This window comes from Salvelinus namaycush, chromosome 29 (assembly GCF_016432855.1).
Source record: "Salvelinus namaycush isolate Seneca chromosome 29, SaNama_1.0, whole genome shotgun sequence".
NCBI lineage: Eukaryota > Metazoa > Chordata > Actinopteri > Salmoniformes > Salmonidae > Salvelinus > Salvelinus namaycush.
In genome coordinates this window covers 30,893,914-30,913,358 of record NC_052335.1, presented here as the reverse complement: position 1 = coordinate 30,913,358, position 19,445 = coordinate 30,893,914, and the positions used below count along the sequence as shown (strand labels likewise).

Genomic DNA, 19,445 nt, shown 5'->3' with positions numbered 1-19,445 from the left:
TAATGCAAACATTTAGACGTTGCGGACTCCTCCAACATTCTGACTCATCATTTTTTAGGATGGTGTGTAGCATCGGCACACGGCCCCTTGTCTTATTTCTGTGTGGTTAACAAAATTTTATCCATTCGAAATACATTAGGTTAGACTACGTTTCAAGCACCCAACTGAAAAGAAGACTAGTCCTACTAGACTATAGGTCTAGACGTATTATTTCGCAATCTGTTCAAACACTTTTGAGAGGTTAAATGTCCTGGCAATACTTCAATAGAATAAACAACTTTCCATGCATCTAGGGCTGGGCCCTCACACATTCACAGGATTCACTTTGGAGGAAGCGCTTTACCTGCAGATTTCTCCACAGCCACTATCGAAACATCTTTCAACCTTTCCAACATGAAGAGAAAATATAAGGATAAACGACGACATCATGTGGGAGATACTGATAACTACAACCCTTTAGATACACAGTAGCCTACGTACATCACCGGGCTGTACATTTTGTTTCCCTTTCCATTGTTTGAAGTGAAACAAGTCAGTCAATCACCAGATAAACTCTTTACGAGGTGTGCATGGAGATCAATGCATGCAACATAAACTTTCCATGTAGAAAAATAGATCACTCTGATTACATCTGCATTAAATGTTTACAAGAGACCATTCACTACATGTTATGTTCCCACATAATTTACATGACCAAATGTATATGCAAACTAATTATGTAAAACATGTAAATTAAGTTTAAAAACATACATACCAAGAGTTGAACTTCATCATGCAACCAAAATAATGTACATGACGCCAATTTGAGATGAAAAACAGGAGACAATTCAAGGGCAAAGGAACAATAAAGCAAGGGCAAAAGGTCAATCAGTTGACAGTTCAACAGAAAGTAATGCCACGTTCCCGTCTTGTCGGAAACTCAGAAATGTTCGACTTGCTTGCTCGTTGTAGAAAAATTATACCGAGTTTAACCACTTGGGAAGTATCAGAATCAAGCAATAGGAAGCTCTACGCAAATAATTTATGTTAATTTTAAATCGGAGATTCTGAATTTCCGACATTATGTGAACGCAGCATGGAACTTTGCACCCGAGCTGCTTAAGTTTCCACTTTCCACACATAACTAGAGGAAAGGCCTGGTATTTTGCTATTGGTTGTTAGAGATAAATGTACAATTTGGTTGGTCAATTTTTACAACCGTTTCACGTGGGCGGAGCCCAGCGTTGCTATGTAGCCACGTTGCGTAATGCAAACGTTTCAACGTCATCGTTTGGAATGCGCTGCGAACTCATCCAAAATTCTGACTCATATTTTTAGGATAGTGTGTAGCATCTCCACACGGCCCCCTTATCTTATTTCTGTGTGGTAACAAAATAGTATAAATCCAAAATACATTAGGTTAGACTACATGTCCAGCACTATTACAAACTGAAAAGACTTGGCCTACTAGACTATCGTTATAAATAAAAATGGTGTATTTTTTCACCTTCTGTTCAAACATCTTTGATAGGTAAAATGTCCTGGCAATACTTAAATAAATGTAACAACTTTGAATGCATCTAGGGCTAGGCCCTCACATTCACATGATTCACTTTGTTGGAGGTGCTTTGAAGAGAAATGATAAGGACAAATTACATCATGTGGGAGATACTAAATACAAACCTTTAAATGTACAGTACATCAACAGGTTGCAAATGTTTCCGTTTACATTGTTTCAAGTGAAGCTAGTCAATCACCAGATAAACTCTTTACTTGGTGTGAATGGAGATCAACACATGCAACATAAACCTTTCATTTAGAAGAGATAATGTAGGTGTACATTCTGCAACAGTAATCACTGATTACAGCTGCCTTTAATGTTCACAAGAGGATACTCACTACTTATGTTCCCACATCATTTTCCTGGCCAAACTTCTATGCAAATTGCTTATGTTTAGAAAACAAAACATGTAAATGAAGATTAGAAACACATTTACCAAGAACTGAACCATCATGCAACCAAAATAAAGTACATGATGCAACCTTGAAATAAATAGACCATTCAAGGGCAAAGGAACAATAAAGCATTACGGACAAAGGTCAATCAGTTGACAGTTATACAGAAAGTGGACCTGTCTGAAACAGACATTTGTTGAAGGTCAACAGTGCCTGTTTTTTGCCAACCCATCCCAATATCATATTTGCAAAACATTGACATATTTCCTGAACAGAAGTGTATGCGGGAGTGTACACCTATTTATACATCTTCAGATAACGTACTAACATTGCCCTTTAAATATATTTTTAATGCCACCATACAGTATGTACATAGTGGTTATAAATCACATATTCACAAATCAGAACTTGAGTGAAATTCTGAGCATCAACAACACATTTTAAATGTCAAGGTTGAAGAAACACAAACACCACTATAAACAGAGATATCTGGCATCCAATATTAGGCAATTTCACCATAGTACAAACCAATCACCATGATACAAATAAATTAAAGCTACATAATTTCCCTATGGACCGCTAGGTTTCAATAGCTCTGAAACTAATGTTAGTCAAGAAAACTAAAGCAGAGACCTGCTACTTCAGGGACACACCTCAGACAACCATATATTCATCCATCCACATGACACTGTTAGTCAGGCCCTAGGCAGCAGACTCTCTGTGGGCTAGCGGATGCCTAGGATCTGCCAGCTCTTGAGCTGGTAGAGCCTCTCCACCTCCCCCAGGGCCTGGGCCCGCATGTTGGCTGCCTGCAGCCTCTTCTTCAGCCCCAGCTCCTGGCTCTTCACACTCTGCTTCTGATCTGGCCTCTGGTTCTCTTTGCTTTCTCCGGCAAAATGGACCTTCTTTCCAGGTGAGACGTTCGCCTCTCCCTCATCTAAGGGGCCAAGACGGCAAAGCGTTATATTTTTTATTTATGGAACTCTACAAAAAACAGCTCAGATAAAGACCCTCCTTTGTAGGATGCCTCTGGGATTTTTCAGACTACCCAGAAATGTTAAAATTCATAACTTAACTCTAAATCAAATATGCTTCCCACCTTTATTTCATTTAAAAACATGGTTACCCCATGGCTACTGTATATTATATTGAACTTCAATTACAAAGCAAAACAAGTACCCCTCATTTACCTCCTGGTTCCCACCCCATGTTTGTTGCAGGTTTTATTGCAGTAAAAAAATATATACATATATATACACACATTCACAAGGTTAAAATTCATAAATACACAAAAATACAGTAAAATGCTAAAAATTCCCCAATTAGAGAAGTGAACACAATGCTCAGTTCTTCTCAATGTTCTGGGGGTCCAGAGGCCTTCGCTTGACTCCCATACCCATTTCATTGGAATAGAGCAGTGGCAGGGCCTTCTGCTGTTTCACCAAGTTGTAGCTCTTCCACAAACTCTCCGCTCTAAAACAAAAAGCAAACATTGTTGGGAGTCAAAATGGATTATACCCACTTGCAGTTTTATAGCAAGCAATGAGATTATAACACCAAAGCAGGAAGCAAAAGTAGCATTAGCACAGCTTGGAGGAGGATTAAAGCCTTAGGATTTAGTCTGACAAACAGCAGTTTGCTGCATTTCAAGTAAATTAAGTGATCCAAGAGAGCTCCGTTTTACCTGGAAAGCTTCTCATTTGATAGTCTCTCGCGAACACAAAGCTCCTGCTCCCGCTCTGTAGGAGGAATGGAAACACATTCACCAGATTTAAATTAAACATACCTCAGGTTACAAACAATTCAGTCTGTGTATACTCGGTAGCATAGCCAGTGACACACTGACCTTCTTTACAACCAATCATTTCAACAAGACTGACCCCAAAAAACATGCACGTTCCAACACCACAGGGTCTCATCTGTGACTAGGACATTATAGGGACCAGGGTTGGGTTTGAAAACATTTTCAATTCAGGACATTAATTGAAATGGACATTCACTTCCTGAATTGGCTGAGCTAAAAACAGAATTGAGCCCAACCCTGATAAGGGCAAATGACACTCACGCTCCAGCCTCTCCTCTCGCTCCTTCAGGGCCTTCTCCCTGTGCCGCAGCACCTGCTCCTTCAGCCTCAGTGCTGCAATGGTAGGGGCGGTTGAAGACTCTGCAGGCTTTGGTTTCTCTGGATCAGCCGACCTCCTCCGGTGTCTTGCATGCGCCCGCCTCTGCTCATCGGCGACCAGGTCCGTCAACAGGCTGCTCTGGAGAATGGACTCAACTGAGGGCCTCAGGTAGTCCTGGCAACACGGCAGTCAAATCGACAAAGCAAACTGGTAGTTTGAGTACAAGGGAGTGAGGGATTCAAATCTCTTGACGTTGAAATTGTATATCGAGCCAAATTACATGCTTGGTGATTCAGACAAACAATCATCTCAACAGAAGTGCAGCAGTTGCTCACAAGATGCCCTGAACTTTATATGGAGATTATCAGTGCTGTGAAAGTTGTTCCAAACCTTTAAATGGAGCATTCTGGACAGGAGTGTATTCAGCTCCTCTGAATACCGGTAGGGGATTCTCCTAAACTTTCCCTCTCGGATCTTCTCTGCCAGCTCTTTTTGGTTATAAGCTGTGAAAGGAGGCCTACATGGAAGAAATGCATGCGCCAGACTTCAATATCGTCTAATGCATTGACTGGGGGATATTGAGCAAGAATATAGATGACAGGCAAGGTAACTCACGATAAGGCACAGAGTTCATACAACAAGCACCCCAAGGACCAGATATCTGATTTCTCATTGTAGGACATGCGATTTATTTGTTCCTGTAAAATATGAAAGTGTCCAGACATTGACAAACTGATTAGACAAGCTCATTATTTCTCTAAAATCATAATTAAAAAAATATCTACTTTTAAACCATAATCATAGTTGGAGTCGGTATTGACAATTTCCCCACCGTGGGGGAAAACACAGGGAAGTACTCAGACCGCCAGCAAAAAAGGCCTCTATTTACACGTTGCTTAGGAGTGCATTTCACACAACTTTTTGATTCTAAATTGGATTGTAAGGCACGTATGAATGTCCTGCGTAATATAATGTTTGTCATTGTTGCCAATCAGCTGCATTATACTTAAAAACACTTCAAATCAGTTAAAATTCCCTTTGGCTAACTTTGTCACAACCTATATCAATGAGCATTAGCATTCTAGCTCAGTGGTTCCCAACCTTTCTCGGTTACTATACCATCAAATACATTTTGCTCTGCCCGGAGTAACCCTGAAGAACCCCCTCACGTGAATTTTATCAGTAGGCCTTTGATCTCATGAATCTTCTCATCAACCCCTTGTCGATAGGCCAAGTACCCCCAGGCGTCCTAGTAACCCGGGTTGGGAAGCACTGTTCTAGTGAACTGCTGCATCCAAAATAGGTATTCTAAGATGACAATCAAATGTAATCTCACCGACTGTTCAAGCAATAATCAAAACATTGTAAGAGTTTGAGAACCCATCTCCGAAAGACCGCAGTAAATCTAGGCTGTTGAAAGGGCGCAGATGGCGAACGGCAGTTATCCCTACGGTGGCCGTTGTTCACAGGGCTACCTGTTCATGACATGAATAGCAACTTGGAGTATAGGATTCACAATTATATGATTGCCTTTGCTACGGACTCACAGGAGACATGTAGTATGGGGTCCCGACGAAAGTCTTAGCGAAACTGGTGTCATGGTTCAGGATACGTGCGAGACCAAAGTCGCCAAGCTTGACATTCTGCTTGACATCCAGGAAGATATTGGCGGGCTTAAGATCTCTGTGCAGCACTGTGGCCCCACCATTGCTCCGGCGATGGCAGTCCTTCAGGGCAAGAGTGAGCTGTGCCATGACTCGCATGATGAATTCCTCCTCCAAGTAACGCCTGGACACCAGGAACACAACATACAAGTTTTATTAGTCACATGTAAGAAATACACATGGACGATGTCTAACGAAATGCTTTCTTGCAGGTTTCTTCTCAACAATGCAACAATAAATAATAAAAATCCGAACATTAAGTAAATGGCTCAATAGAGTAAACATTTTAGCATAATACAGGAACACGCTATTTATAGTCCAATGTGCACACGTGTATGGGGGGGGGGGGGGGGGGGTGTATAAACTGAGCAATATAATACGTGTCTGGTAGCAGCAGTTGTGATGTGTACGTAGCATGAATGTGTGTGTAGCATGTGTGTGTGTGTGTGTGTGTGTGTACAGTGCATTCGGAAAGAATTCGGATCTTGAATTCCACATTGTTACTTTACAGCCTTATTTTAAAATTGATTAAATTGTTTTTATCCCTCCTCATCAATCTACATACAATACCCCATAATGACAACGCAAACAGGTTGTCATTTTTGCAAATATATAAATTAATGAAATAACACATTTACATAAGTATTCCGACCCTTTACTCAGTCTTTGTTGAAGCACCTTTGGCAGCGATTACAGCCACGAGTCTTCTTGGGTATGATGCTACAAGCTTGGCACGCCTATATTTCTCTGCAGATCCTTTCAAGCACTGCTAGGTTGGATGGAGAGCGTTGCTGCACTGCTCTTTGTAGGGGTTCAAGTCAGGTTCAAGTCCGGGCCACTCAACGACATTCAGGAGACTTGTCCCGAAGCCACTCTAGCATTGTCTTGGCTGTGTGCTTATGGCCGTTATTCTGGTGGAAGGTGAACCTTTCACCCAGTTTGAGGCCCTGAGCGCTCTGGAGCAGGTTATCAAGGATCTCTGTACTTTGCTCCGTTCATCTTTCCCTCAATCCTGACTAGCCTCCCAGTCTTTGCCGCTGAAAAACATCCCCACAGCATGATGCTGCCACCACCATAGGGATGGTGCCAGGTTTCCTCCAGACATGACACTTGGCATCCAGGCCAAAGGGTTTAATCTTGGTTTCAGCATACCAGAGAATCTTGTTTCTCATGGTCTGAGAGTCCATTGGGTGCCTTTTGGCAAACTCCAAGCAGACTGTCATGTCACTCTTCAGTAAAAGGCACTTCTGTCTGGCCACTCAACCATAACCATCCTACAGGGTGGCAGGTAGAGCGTTGGGCCAGTAACTGAAAGGTTGCTAGATCGAATTCCGAGCTGACAAGGTAAGAATGTCGTTCTGCCCCTGAACAAGGCAGTAAACCCACTGTTCCTAGGCCGTCATTGTAAATAAGAATGTGCTCTTAACTGACTTGCCTAGTTAAATAAAATAAAACATTCAAAACCCACAAAGGGTGTTGCACTGTCGCAGTTCACCACCTGGTGTCAGAGTGGGATGGCCATCAGAGAGGTGTATACATGACACATGCTGGACAAGGGAACCAAGGTCAGCACAAAACACACACACACCTTTCTTTGATGCATCTGGTGATGAGGCTGGAGAGGTCACCGCCTTCACAGTGTTCCATAACGATGTACAGTGTGGTGTTGGTCCGGTCAATGATGCGGTCATAATATCTCACAATGTTTGGATGCTTCAGTTCACGCAGGAGATTGACCTCGGACACCAGCATCTGCTTCTCGCTCTCAGCCATTGTGCCGTAGTCCAACTCCTTCCAAACTAGAATCTATGACGAAACCCAGACAACAGGACTAAACATGTATTGATTGGCCAAAACTTGTTGATGTTGGGAAACATTTTAAAGATAAACATACAGTGTAGGATATTTGCTAGCTACCTGTTTGTTTTACGTCAAATCCTGGTTTAGTTAAATGTTAGCAGTGTGGTTCATATGTATAGCTAGCTATATAACACGTGCCATATCATAAAACCACACAGTTCCTCGCAGTTGTAGGCAAACATGGCAAATGCTTTAGTATTGCTGATGTGGGGAGGTCTGGTGTTGTTCCCCGCTTAATGTCCAATGAGGTCATTTCTAAAATAAATGTAAAAAAAAAAAAAATGTCTGTCCACTTAGGGGACACCTTTTGTCTCGTCTCAAGAGCATCCCCCAGAGGCAAACGTTACGCACTGGCTCTGGTTACCTTGATAGGTGCAATGAGAGCATGCAAAGCAAACATAGCTAGCTAACGTTGATCAAACAACGCCTTAATAAAACGTCGGTAACACTTACCTTCGCATCAGACTTCCTCCGTATTTTCTGACATTTTCCGTAAGACCCTGACCCTATGGTATACAACACCTCATAATCTTCAACACGAGATGGCATTTTGTCGTAGCGAACGTTAACGTTATATAACTAGCTAGCTAAATGCAGATTGCAATGCAAGGTACCTAACGCAGCTATCTATCGAAGAGCAATAACGACTATTCTGGACGTCTTCTTTCTTGAAATATCGTTAGCAAACGTAAATGCTGACTATATCTCTCCGATAACGTATTGATAAAATAGCTAGCTAACTACTCGTCAAAACAACGTGTTTTATGTTGATAACACAAGCAACGAAAGGAAGCAGGGGATTCCTTGCGCTGGTTTCAAATTGGTGCCTGAATTCTTCAATGTGATTGGTCCGTCTACTACATATAGAATGTTCTAATTGGCTGTAATGAAGACACAAGCTGCTGGTTGCTAAGCATCTGAAACCCGCGAGATTTGGCGCGGTTGTTTAAAGGGGAATAATTATTTTGCCGACGGGAACCGTTCTGACGATACCTCAGTGACGGAAACGTTCTATCAAAGACAGTACGATTGCGTGGAAATATATTTGCATACCGCATTTGTCCAAATTAAAACGTAGTAATGTAATACATTCACAGAACCCCACGTATACATCTAAAATATGGAATCTTCACTTGCTGATTACCACAGAGTTTAAGTAATCTATACCATCTATGACACAACATTTACATGTTTGTCATTTAGGAGACGCGCTTACCCAGAGCGATTTACAGGAGCAATTACGGGGTAAGTGCCTTGCTCAAGGGCACATCGGCAGATTTTTCGCCTAGTCGGCTCGCAGATTCGAATCAGCGACCTTTCAGTTACTGGCCCAACGCACTTAAACGCTAGGCTACCTGCCACTACCCCGTGTGTATCTCACCACAAGGTGGCAGAAAAAGCATACTCTACTTTTATCCTGCCCCATGAAACTGAAAACTGAAGGTGGCCACTGTCCACGCAAGTTAGAATATAATAGCTTCTAGTGATTGTCTAGTACTTCCACACATCTATCTGATAACTAATCAAAGTACATTAGGTCCATCTATGCCAGTTAGAATATAATAAAACAAAATAGAATAAAAGAGAATAGAATATCCAGTGTAAATAAAAAAACATTATTTTGTGAACTCTACAATTCCTCTCAGATTCTAGTGGATATCAAGATACAGACAGCCTTGAACCCTCTTGGGTGTTTTTACATATGCATCATTGACTTTATAATCATTTTCTGCTGCGTAGCTTGTCATTGTGAGAACATGTGGCAGCCAGGCTGAGTTCTCTGTCTGTCCCACAGTCCCAGAGCAATGATGAATATGGGTATCAGTCTGCATCATAAATCACTGTCAGGGGAGCAGTGTGTTAGACATTGTTAGCAGTTGACCTCACATAGCGAGTGCCACATTTTGTGATCAACTGTTGATCTACCCTCATCACAGAGAAAGTGATACCCTACAACACAACACTGCTCATTGATTTACTGCCTGCATTGACAGGGAGGTTGTTTGGCGTTTGTACTAAGGTTGAGTGGGCCAGCTAGGCTAGATGATAGGCACCCATGAAATCTGCAGATCGTGTTGATTACTGTGAGGTACATTGAAACTCGAAACAGAGACCTCACACTCCATCCAGGGATATCAATAGCACTTTACCTGGGTCATATTCATTCATGCACACCATCGCAAAACATTTTACAACAGAAAACAAAAAATGAGCATTTCTCATTGGACACGTGCAGGTATTCCTTCCGTTTTAGTCCACTTTCTTCTGTTTAGTGCCTAATGAACATGACCCGGAACTTGTCAGTGTGAAATGATCTCGTCGTTGTCTTCATATCACCAAGCATCTTCCCTGTTGTGATGCACCCTGTGAAAGACAGGGGCCCATGTAGACAGGCTAGTTTGCGGCAACAATATCTAATTCCAATTATACCTGTGCACCTATTAATTGCCCCAAAAAGGTCATTGCCACTAGGGCTGTTTCCATGGCGCCCTCTCATGCACACAGGGGAGGCTACTGGGAATCAAGATCCAGCAAACACGGTATCAATCCTCAGCAGCGGTGTCATGTAATTAACAAGGCCCCCTGCAGAGTCCCTCTAGGGGCATACCGTGGTGACAGGCGTCTTCGAATTACCCCTGTGTCACTCGTCTCTCTCTCCTGCCGTCACACTGCGTCGTACACACACACGTCAGGAGGACATGGCAGGGCTCACGGTGCGGTGTAAAAGAGTCTGTCTGTCACCACAAAGGTAATTTCCTACAGAGGGGCTGTTATGGTACCAGTGTCCCTCTTTCTGTAAGCAAGTCAGGAGCGTTGGGGTGCTTAATGTGAGGCTGACAACCAAAACAACAAAGACCGCCGGGGGCGACTAGGGTCCCTTGGGGGGCCACGCTAGGTGTCACCCATCTCTCTGAGGGCCAAGAGCTAGGAGGGAGAGACAGTGGACCCCGTTTGAATGGCACACTATCACAACAGGGGTGTCAGTCAGTTTTCTTGTCTATATCCTTTGGTCTTTTTATATACCGTGTGTGTCAATGTGTATATGCTTGTGTACTGCGTATGTGTGTTTATGTATCGGCGTGTGTGTGTACCGGACAAGCCCCTATCCAAGGAGTTGGTGGGTCTTTGGTGTCACCGGGCATGGAAGGTGGCGGAGCTGGTGGCTGCAGCCATATTGCTGTACTGTGACATTCATCTGCCTGCTTCCCCTCAGACTGTCCTCCATCGTAGGTCACCCTGGCCTTCCCCCCCGCAGATCACCCTGGCCTTCCCCTGCCACCATGTCAAGTTTTAGTGTTTGCTGACTCAAGGGGAGCAGCCACGAACCACAACATTTATCAACCAGACCAGAGCAGCCGAGCATGAAGACATGGTACCCTGTGGAGCTATGCTTGTGATGCATTTAGTGTAACTGTCACTGCAGGCATTCTGGGAGCGACGCTATAGCCTAGCTTACCTGCGGCTGGGCATGGTGGAGTCTGTGTGCAGTCAAGAACATACCGGTACATGTGTTTGTTTCTACACTGATGTGTTCACATTGGCTCCGGGGTGAAGTTTCCCTCAAGGGACAGATCTAGGATAAGCTTCCTCTCTCCGAATCCTAACCATCAGTGGGGGAAATGGAAAACTGAACCAAGATCAGCATCTAGGGCGGGGATCGGCAACTTTGATGAGGGAGGGGGCCACAAAAAAAAACATTATTCATCATGAGGGGCCACAGTGGCTCATGGGTCTGCGTACCCACATCATATATATACATATACAAAAGGGGGGCCGGCTGCCAGTTGCCCATCCCTGGTCTAGCGGCAACTTCGTCCTACACCTTTCACATCACTTGTGTAAAACAGAAAATTACTAGGCCTTCAGAGAAGAATATGTATGGGGTTGTTGTAAATGTAGATTATTAATATTAATTCTGTAGTCTCTGGCTTACGCTGGCCATGAAAATACACAGCTCTGACACGTTGTGACGAAAGGAGATCCCTGGTCTGACTTTGGTCCTCCCTCTCAGTTGTTTGGTATGGAGATGACGCTCTGGTGTGAATCCCAGATTAGTCATTTTGCAGGTCAGCAGGGTCCTTATAGTCTCTCCTGTGCATCTTTAATCCCATTTTCCAGCTCACTTCCCAGTGCCTAGGCCCTGGCTACCCATTGGCTGCCTGCAGCTATGTGGCTCTCGCAGAGACCCAGCCCTCCTCCTCCCTTCCCCCTTCACTCCAGCTGCTATGGCGATGACAAGCCAGGCCGCCCTTGCTCTAGATCCTCGCTTATCATCCTATACATGATGTAACATTTTACTACATCTGCCAGTCAGGCGGCTTAGTTTAACAAGTGGCCACAAGGCCTCTCATTCATGACCTCGCCCCAGTGGTTTATGCCTACCTGGCAACAAATAAATGCAACAATCTTAGTAATTCAGTCCTGTGCCAAATGATAAGCGTAGAAGGATAAAGAGAAGTCTGAGAAGTGACAGATACTCTGTGTAGATAGAACAAGTGTCTGTTCAGAAGGGTGCGAAACGTGACATTTTCAGATAGAAATGCATTTTGTAGAACAGGCATGATATTCTGTCATGCAGAATTGGACATAAAAATGTAATTAATAAAGCTGACACTATCTGCAATGTTCTATAACGTGAATACACACCAGGAAGAAACGTGGTGGCATTCACTCACTTCCTCTAACATGGGCTGTGTTCAGAATGGCACAGCGTAGCAAAACGTTTTGGAACAGGAAATGAAAATCTACGAACAAATTTAGTTAGTGCCTCCCCGGTTTGAATGGTTTTCTTCCTACTGAGGACGACCCGTTTCAGAGCTGAAAGAGGATCTGTAATGTAAACCGTTGGGTCTCTGTGGTCAAATGACAGATGCCACGGTTAAACAAAGAGCAGAGACCAAAAGCAAGGACAGGCTTTAGTTACCTGGAAACCGCCCTGTGGCAACGGCATCACTATCAGTGCCTATGTCAATAGAAAATGAGGAAATAAGCCTGACAATAAACCTGACAGATGCAATCAGAGCACCATAAAATCACTATTTATTGTGCTGGGTTTAGGTGTGGGAGAAAGGGGTTTGCTTACCCATACCACTCCAAGACATAGAAAAAAATACAAATACATTGTGAAAGAGTTTGATTTACAAATGTTACGCTCCTGTTGTGTTATTTTTTTTGTTCTTACCTCGCCTTGAGACATGGCTGAGCTGCAATTGTTTTTTTTCTTCTTCAAATTAAGGAGTGGGCCTTTATTAAAAATGCCTCATGCACCGCAGTCTAAATTCAATCAGGTCTCAGTAGCTCACAAGTATATCACACATTCTATGAGTGACACCCTCTCTACACATTCTCAGTATATTAGTGAGATAATGGCTCCTAATAAAATTTATATATATATATCTATATGTATATTTATTTACATAAAACTCCAACAGAAGTAAACGTGTGCCATCTGAAAAGGGGTGTGTCAGACACTTCAAAAACCAACATCAAATACTGAGTATGAGGCAGAGAGAGTATGAGGCAGAGAGAATATGAGGCAGAGAGAATGAGGCAGAGGAAAAATCAGACAAGCTATCAGGATCTTTATGACCATCACTTTTATTCCAGCACAAGTTCTTTGTGTTGTAAAATGGCTGTGTAGCTAGGAAGAAAGGGAGGAGTACAAAATGGAAAATTACAGAGTTTCTAGTATCGTTTGTTAAAATTCTTAACGTTGTCATTGTTTTTCTTTCCTAAAACCATATCTAGGAAATCAGATTTTTACCTGCCTTTCTTTGGAGACAGTTAAAAATAAAAAAGAAGATGAAGCTTCATTTTCTGTCACTCTCTCACATTGAAAAGCAATCTCACGGGACCGGCACAAAGATGACCGCTAAAAATGTACGTCCCTATCTTCAAATGGACTCCTTATCTCCCGAACCAGCCAGCCTTCTGTCTTTCATACACAGCCTGTTACTGGACAGTATTAACCACAGTTTAAGAGGTAAGTCATGACTAAAATGCATTCCGTTTGCATTCCTTAGACATCATGATTGTAGCTGTTCATCTAAAGCGTAAATACCTCTTAGGTGTGTTTATATATATTTTTTAGATAAAAAAACCCCCATGGTATTATTAAAACAACTTTTGGGAGAGAATTGGTGCATAATTGCTGGGCCGTGTCTGAATTCCCCTCCAATGTGAAGGAGTGATTTCTTCCTGGATGGTCTAGTTTCAAATCAAAAACGTAATGCCCTACCAATAGACAGCTTCTTGGTACCCCCCTAAGATCTAAAAGGACTGGATAGAGATCAGTAAATTGGCAATATCTTTAATAGGCTAGGTGGGAGATTTGCCATATACTGCACACATCAATCAAGTCCTTTTAACATCTCCAAGTGGGAATCATCCAGTGCCTAGGGGGGAGGGGCCTATGTTCCTGTCCCGTTACTTCCACCAATCCAACCACTTCAGAGCTGTGATTATGTCAAGAAAGGTAGAAAGGAAAGGATGCATTTCTGAAGTATTCCAACAGGGCCATATGTGTATCAATGAGCAGTGTGACAGTGCAGGAGATGAGAGCCTGGCCGAGCCCTCTGGATTCATGAAGCGCGAATGAATAACATCCAGGTCAGAGGTCAAACCAAAGGTCAAGAAACAGGGAAGTAACAAAGAAGTGACTGGTTTCAAAAGCCGTTTGCTTTTTCTTCCTCATTTTTTTCTTGTTCTTTAAACATTTATGATATTTCAAAATTAAAAACAAATCAGAAATAGTACGGACCAAGAGAGAGATAACATCGGTTGCAGTCCCTCACAACATTGAATTTCTTCCTCAGCTTCGTTATGTACAAGAATAAACATACCCATGACGTAAGGACAACAGTTCAAGTCATTTAAAATTGAAATAAAATCTGACCACTAACAGTGATTTGCTGTCGAAACTCCGTTATCGCGGAGCAGCGCGACATCAATTTATATATATAAAGGGGGGGGTTATGCTGTAAATTTACAGTAATGACACCAATGAGTGTGTAAGCCAAAATCTCTAATTTAGAATGCAGAGCATTAGGGTAGCCACATCTATAAAAATTATATTTTTATTATGTCATTCCCCACCCCATGACTTAAATATTTGTAAAACTACAGTATGGAGTCCAATGGGGGTAAATTCAGCTTTGTCCTCCTTTTTCAGTTTGGCTCGCTGAGACGTTCCTATATGGACAGAGATCCACTCTGCTCTGTGTGTGTACGAGTGAGGACAGGGGGGTGGAGAGGGTGTTAGGGGAGTTTGTTTTCAGGGTGGATCGGATCAGAGTGCTGTCCCAATGTGCCATCAGTGTTCTGTCATCAGCGTTTGGGCACTGTTCCTCCGCCGCTGTGTCCTCCTTCCCCCCTTGGTTCCAGAACCAGGTACCCCGACCACATGTTGTGGAAACAGTCCTAACCAGAGCCTGACATCGTCGCCAGTGTCCCTTTAGGCCCAGACGGAGGGCCACTAGTGTAAACAAGAAGATTCCCCCGCAGTCAGTCAGTTCAGAATACTGTCGAAGACAGACAGAGTAAAGTCTCCAAGACTTCAACGTAGATAGAGAGCGACGACGACCACAACAAATGCAATGGCCGTTGTTAAGGGGAGGGGCAATTTAAAATAAACATTAACAGCTACCATTCAGGAATATTTCCTGGAGTAGAAGAGGGGGGTAGTAGGGATCCTTTTAGTGCAATGAAGGCTAGAGGAGAGGGGTTGGCATGGTAGTCTCTGATGGTACATACAACAGCCCACCCTCTCTGTAGTGTGGGTCAACCGCAGAATCAGCAGGCCTGGAGAGAGGTCCAACTGGGGGTTGGTTCACCCGAGGGTGGGGGTGGGTACAATGGCAGACACAATGCATACTCGCACACTGTAAAACTACACCTAAAGACCAGGAAGAGAGTCCACTTGAAAACACCCTCAGTCTAAATCCTGAGCCTCATGCTTGAGAATGAGGCTCCATTGGAGAGACCAACTAGATTGGGACGTTTATATCCAAGTAGTAAGTATGTGTAAATGATTAATGTTCAGAAGTATGGGCTTCAGTCAATTGTGTGTGTGTCCGTCCGTTTGTCTGTGTGTGTGTAGGTATTTATGTAACCAGGGGGGAAAATAGCCTCCAACATGGTCATTTTTTTTCAGTCTCTCCCGGTTTTTGCAAAATGTACATTCATCCATCATAGGAAGGAGAGATGGCGCCGGGGCGGGCGAGCCATCGACTGATCCAGAAGCAGTGCCATTAGGGTCTGGTCCACTTTTAAACTCCATCTTCTTCAGCACACTCAGAACAAACAGTAGTAGAAGTACTGGAGGACGCTGTACCACAGGTAGCCCGAGGCAAAGGCCAGGGATTGGATGAGACAGAGCCGCACGGGGTCAAGGGTCATCGCCCGGGAGACGGCCTCCTTCTGGCCTTTCGGTGGAGGGAAGGCTCCTGTTGGGGGGGACACAGGAAGGAATAGTCAGCGACATTGTGATCACGCCTCAATGTGGACAGTCACTTCTCTGAAATAGAGGGAGAGGCCAGAAAGAGACAGCTCAGAAAGAAAGGCAGAAAGAGAGGAGGGAGAAAAAGAGGGAGAAAGAAAGCAGTGAATACCGACCTGTTTTGTAGAAGTGAGCCAGTAGATCCTCCTTCTCCACAAACCTCTGGTACAGCCAATCTGTCAGGGGCTTGGTCTCTACCGGAACCTCCTTTATGGGGTATACCCTGGGAGAGGATCAAGGGGAGAGAATTATTACATTTAATTACATTTATTTAATATGTTCGCGTTGGCAATGTATGTGGTTACCCTTTCCATTCTGACACAGACAGACAGAACAGTATTATTGAAGTTTTTTCTCAACGAAGGCTGGCTGCATTGATCGGTCTCCTCACTCCCTGAGCTGAGTCTATCCCAGAGAAGAGTCTACCACAGTGTGTGTGTATGTGTAGAGAGATGTGAGAATGAGCTGCAACCCAAGTTTGTTAATGAGTTTATCAGAGAGTGTGTGCGCGTTCGTGTGTGTGTAAGCAGTACAAGCCTCAGCTCTTTCAGGAGACTTCATTAACAGACAGGCTAATCACGGTGACAGGGAATCCATCCCTGCCTCTGACTCTACAGAGATACAGACAAACAGCAGTCCCAGCAAACAGAGAAATGCTGCCTCACCTAGCTGGTCCCAGATCTTGTTTGTGTGGTCTTGCAAACTTGGCAAGTCAGCACAAACGTATCTGCGACCAGGCTAAACCTCACCTGCCCATATGAGAGAAACCACAAACCCGGTCACTTTATCAGGGCTAAAAACTGCTGGCTGTTGTACAGTGCCGTGCCGTTTTTTTGCATTAGTCAGCTCCGTTGTCACAGGGCCTGTGCAGAAATGGCCTGTACCACACCAAGGCACTTCTGAGAGGATTGGATAGATAGAAACAATATGGTAGTAGCTCCACCCAGCTCTCTGATAGGCTTGTTGTAATTCTGCCATACTGCTTAAACCAATCCAATCCTTTCAGATCCAAGACTATAGTCTTTCTAAACAAGAGATGGCAGAAAGTAAACTAACTGCCATCCAGGCTTCCCTGGACATCATGCTTTCAGATAAAAAAGTCAGATTCTCCCACTCATCTCCCATGACATGAATCCTTGAATAATACAGCTACACAGCCCATCTACCACAATAGTACAGCGGCAGGTAGCCAGGCGGTTAGAGCATTGAGCAAGGTCACTGGTTCGAATACCTGAGACGACAAGGTGAAAAATCTGTCGATGTGTCCTTGAGCAAGGCACTTAACCCTAACTTTCTCCAGTGGCGGTGTACTACTATGGCTGACCCTGTAAAACAACACATTTTACTGCACCTAACTGGTGTATGTGTATTTTTTGTAACATTGACTGTACGGAATAGGATTATTACATTGTGAACCAGTAACAGGGATGCTTGAAAGGATCAATGTAGCTCTGGTCTAGGTCATTAGTGCATGCCCCCCCGTCTCACAGCCAAAACCAGGGTCCTGTTAAGTTGGGAAAAAACGTTTTGAAATAGATTGAAACAGGGGAGGTACTGCCTGATCTCATCCAATAAAAACACAGATTTCTGTTTTTCATTGCAAAATGTTTGCGACAGCGTGCCCTACTGAACCTGCTCCAGCTACGCAACACTAAAGAATTGACGAGAAACACACTGAAAATGAAACATGGTTTCTTAAAATAATTCCTCTGCTTTTTAATTGATCCACATTTAGTCAACAGTGGATCTCGAATCAGAAACCGTCTAATCCTAACTATATGTAATAATCCTATATAGTGTACAACCCAAATGACACACAGAGCTGACCAAATGTATTGCACTATATAGGGCAGCGGCGTCAAAGTCATTCCATGGAAGGCCTAGTGTCTGCATGTTTGACTTTTATCCTTTAAATTAAGACCTAGACAACCAGGTGTAAGGAGTTCCTCACTAATTAGTGGCCTTAATTCATCAATCAAGTAGAAGGGAGGAGCAAAAACCTGCAGACACTCGGCCCTCCGTGGAATGAGTTTGACACCTGTGATATAGGTAATAGGGTGGCGTTTGGGATGCAGCCATTCATGAGAACCAAGCCCATCTAGCCATGGTTCCACACACACATAGCTGTTTTAGTGTAGCGTGCCTACTGCCTACCTATGAGGCCCTCTCCGGTCCCAGTGGTAGAAGATAACCCAGTAATCCTAGAGCCTAGCGAGAGGAAAGGGAAGCTAGCAGGCTTAGGCCACTTAATTAGCTGTTTGGGCATCAGTAAAGTGGCCACTGCCCTGAGCTTTCCTCTGGCTAAAAGATCCATCCAGGTTAATCAGGGACCAGGGGGGCAGAGTGGGGGAGGATCCAGGTTAATCAGGGACCAGGGGGCCAGAGTGGAGGAGGATCCAGGTTAATCAGGGGCCAGGGGAGCAGAGTGGGGGAGGATCCAGGTTAATCAGGAGGTAGAATGGAGAAGTATCCAGGTTAATCAAATGGTAGACTGGCATGAGATCACCCTTCTCTTATCTGTTATCTGCAGGGAAGTCGTCTGTGCGTGGGCAATAAAACAACTATACTCAACAACAATATAAACACATCATGCAACAATGTCACAAGTTTACTGAGTTAAAGTTGAAATCAGTCAATTTAAAACAATTCATTAGGCCCTAATATAGGTATTTCACATGACTGGGGAGCCAGGTCCAGCCAATCAGAATGTTTTTCCCCACAAAAGGGCTTTATTACAAACATAAATACTCCTCAGTTTCATCAGCTGTCCGGGTGGCTGTTCTCAGAAGCCGGATGTGGAGGTCCTGGGCTGGCGTGGTTACACGTGGTCTGTGGTTGTGAGGCCGGTTGGATGTACTGCCAAATTCTCATGGTAGAGAAATTAAACATTCAATTCTCTGGCAACAGTTCTGGTGGACATTCCTGCAGTCAGCATGCCAATTACACACTCCCTCAAAACTAGAGACATCTGTGGCACTGTGTTGTGTGACAAAACTGCATATTTTAGAAAGTGGCCTTTTATTGTTTCCAGCAAAGGTGCACCTGTATAACGATTTTTTTTGTTTAAAATTAAAAAAACATATAACCTTTATTTAACTAGGCAAGTCAGTTAAGAAAAAATTCTTATTTACAATGACAGCCTACCACGGCCAAACCCAGACAACACTGGGCCAAATGACCATGCTGTTTAATCAGCTTCTTGATATGCCACACCTGTCAGGTGGATGGATTATCTTGGTAAAGGAGAAATGCTCACTAACAGGGATGTAAACATGTGTGTGCAACGTGCTTTTGAGAAATAAGCTTTTAGTGCTTATGGAACAGTTCGGGGATCTTCTATTTCAGCTCAAGAAACATGGGACCAAC

At 43.6% G+C, this 19,445-nt stretch overlaps 2 protein-coding genes across 2 annotated transcripts in view; both read right to left on the bottom strand.

Moving 5' to 3' along the window:
- Positions 1-1,641: 1,641 nt before the first annotated feature.
- On the bottom strand, positions 1,642-8,384 carry nek2 (NIMA-related kinase 2). The gene is made up of 9 exons (XM_038968886.1): positions 8,036-8,384; positions 7,311-7,528; positions 5,606-5,846; positions 4,674-4,756; positions 4,449-4,575; positions 4,001-4,232; positions 3,620-3,674; positions 3,332-3,408; positions 1,642-2,872 (listed from the first exon to the last, which is right to left on the bottom strand). Exons 1-9 carry the CDS (start codon positions 8,129-8,131, stop codon positions 2,661-2,663), a joined length of 1,341 nt encoding a protein of 446 aa, XP_038824814.1. The 5' UTR covers positions 8,132-8,384; the 3' UTR covers positions 1,642-2,660.
- A 4,777-nt stretch (positions 8,385-13,161) lies between these two features.
- LOC120024054 (acyl-CoA:lysophosphatidylglycerol acyltransferase 1-like) overlaps positions 13,162-19,445 on the bottom strand; it is an 80,858-nt gene continuing 74,574 nt past the window's right edge. The window contains exons 7-8 of the mRNA XM_038968155.1: positions 16,196-16,302; positions 13,162-16,026 (exon numbers count right to left, since the gene is read on the bottom strand). Of these exons, the coding sequence (XP_038824083.1) occupies positions 15,875-16,026; positions 16,196-16,302 (259 nt within the window). The 3' untranslated portion in view covers positions 13,162-15,874. The remainder of the gene's footprint in view (positions 16,027-16,195; positions 16,303-19,445) is intronic.

Excerpts from the sequence above, each read along its gene's own strand:
- nek2 (XM_038968886.1), bottom strand. The coding sequence starts at position 8,131 with ATGCCATCTCGTGTTGAAGATTATGAGGTGTTGTATACCATAGGGTCA. Across the intron at positions 5,847-7,310 it reads ACCAGATGCATCAAAGAAAG|GCGTTACTTGGAGGAGGAAT; the intron begins GTGTGTGTGTGT and ends CCTGGTGTCCAG. Across the intron at positions 4,757-5,605 it reads CCCCATACTACATGTCTCCT|GAACAAATAAATCGCATGTC; the intron begins GTGAGTCCGTAG and ends CATATTTTACAG.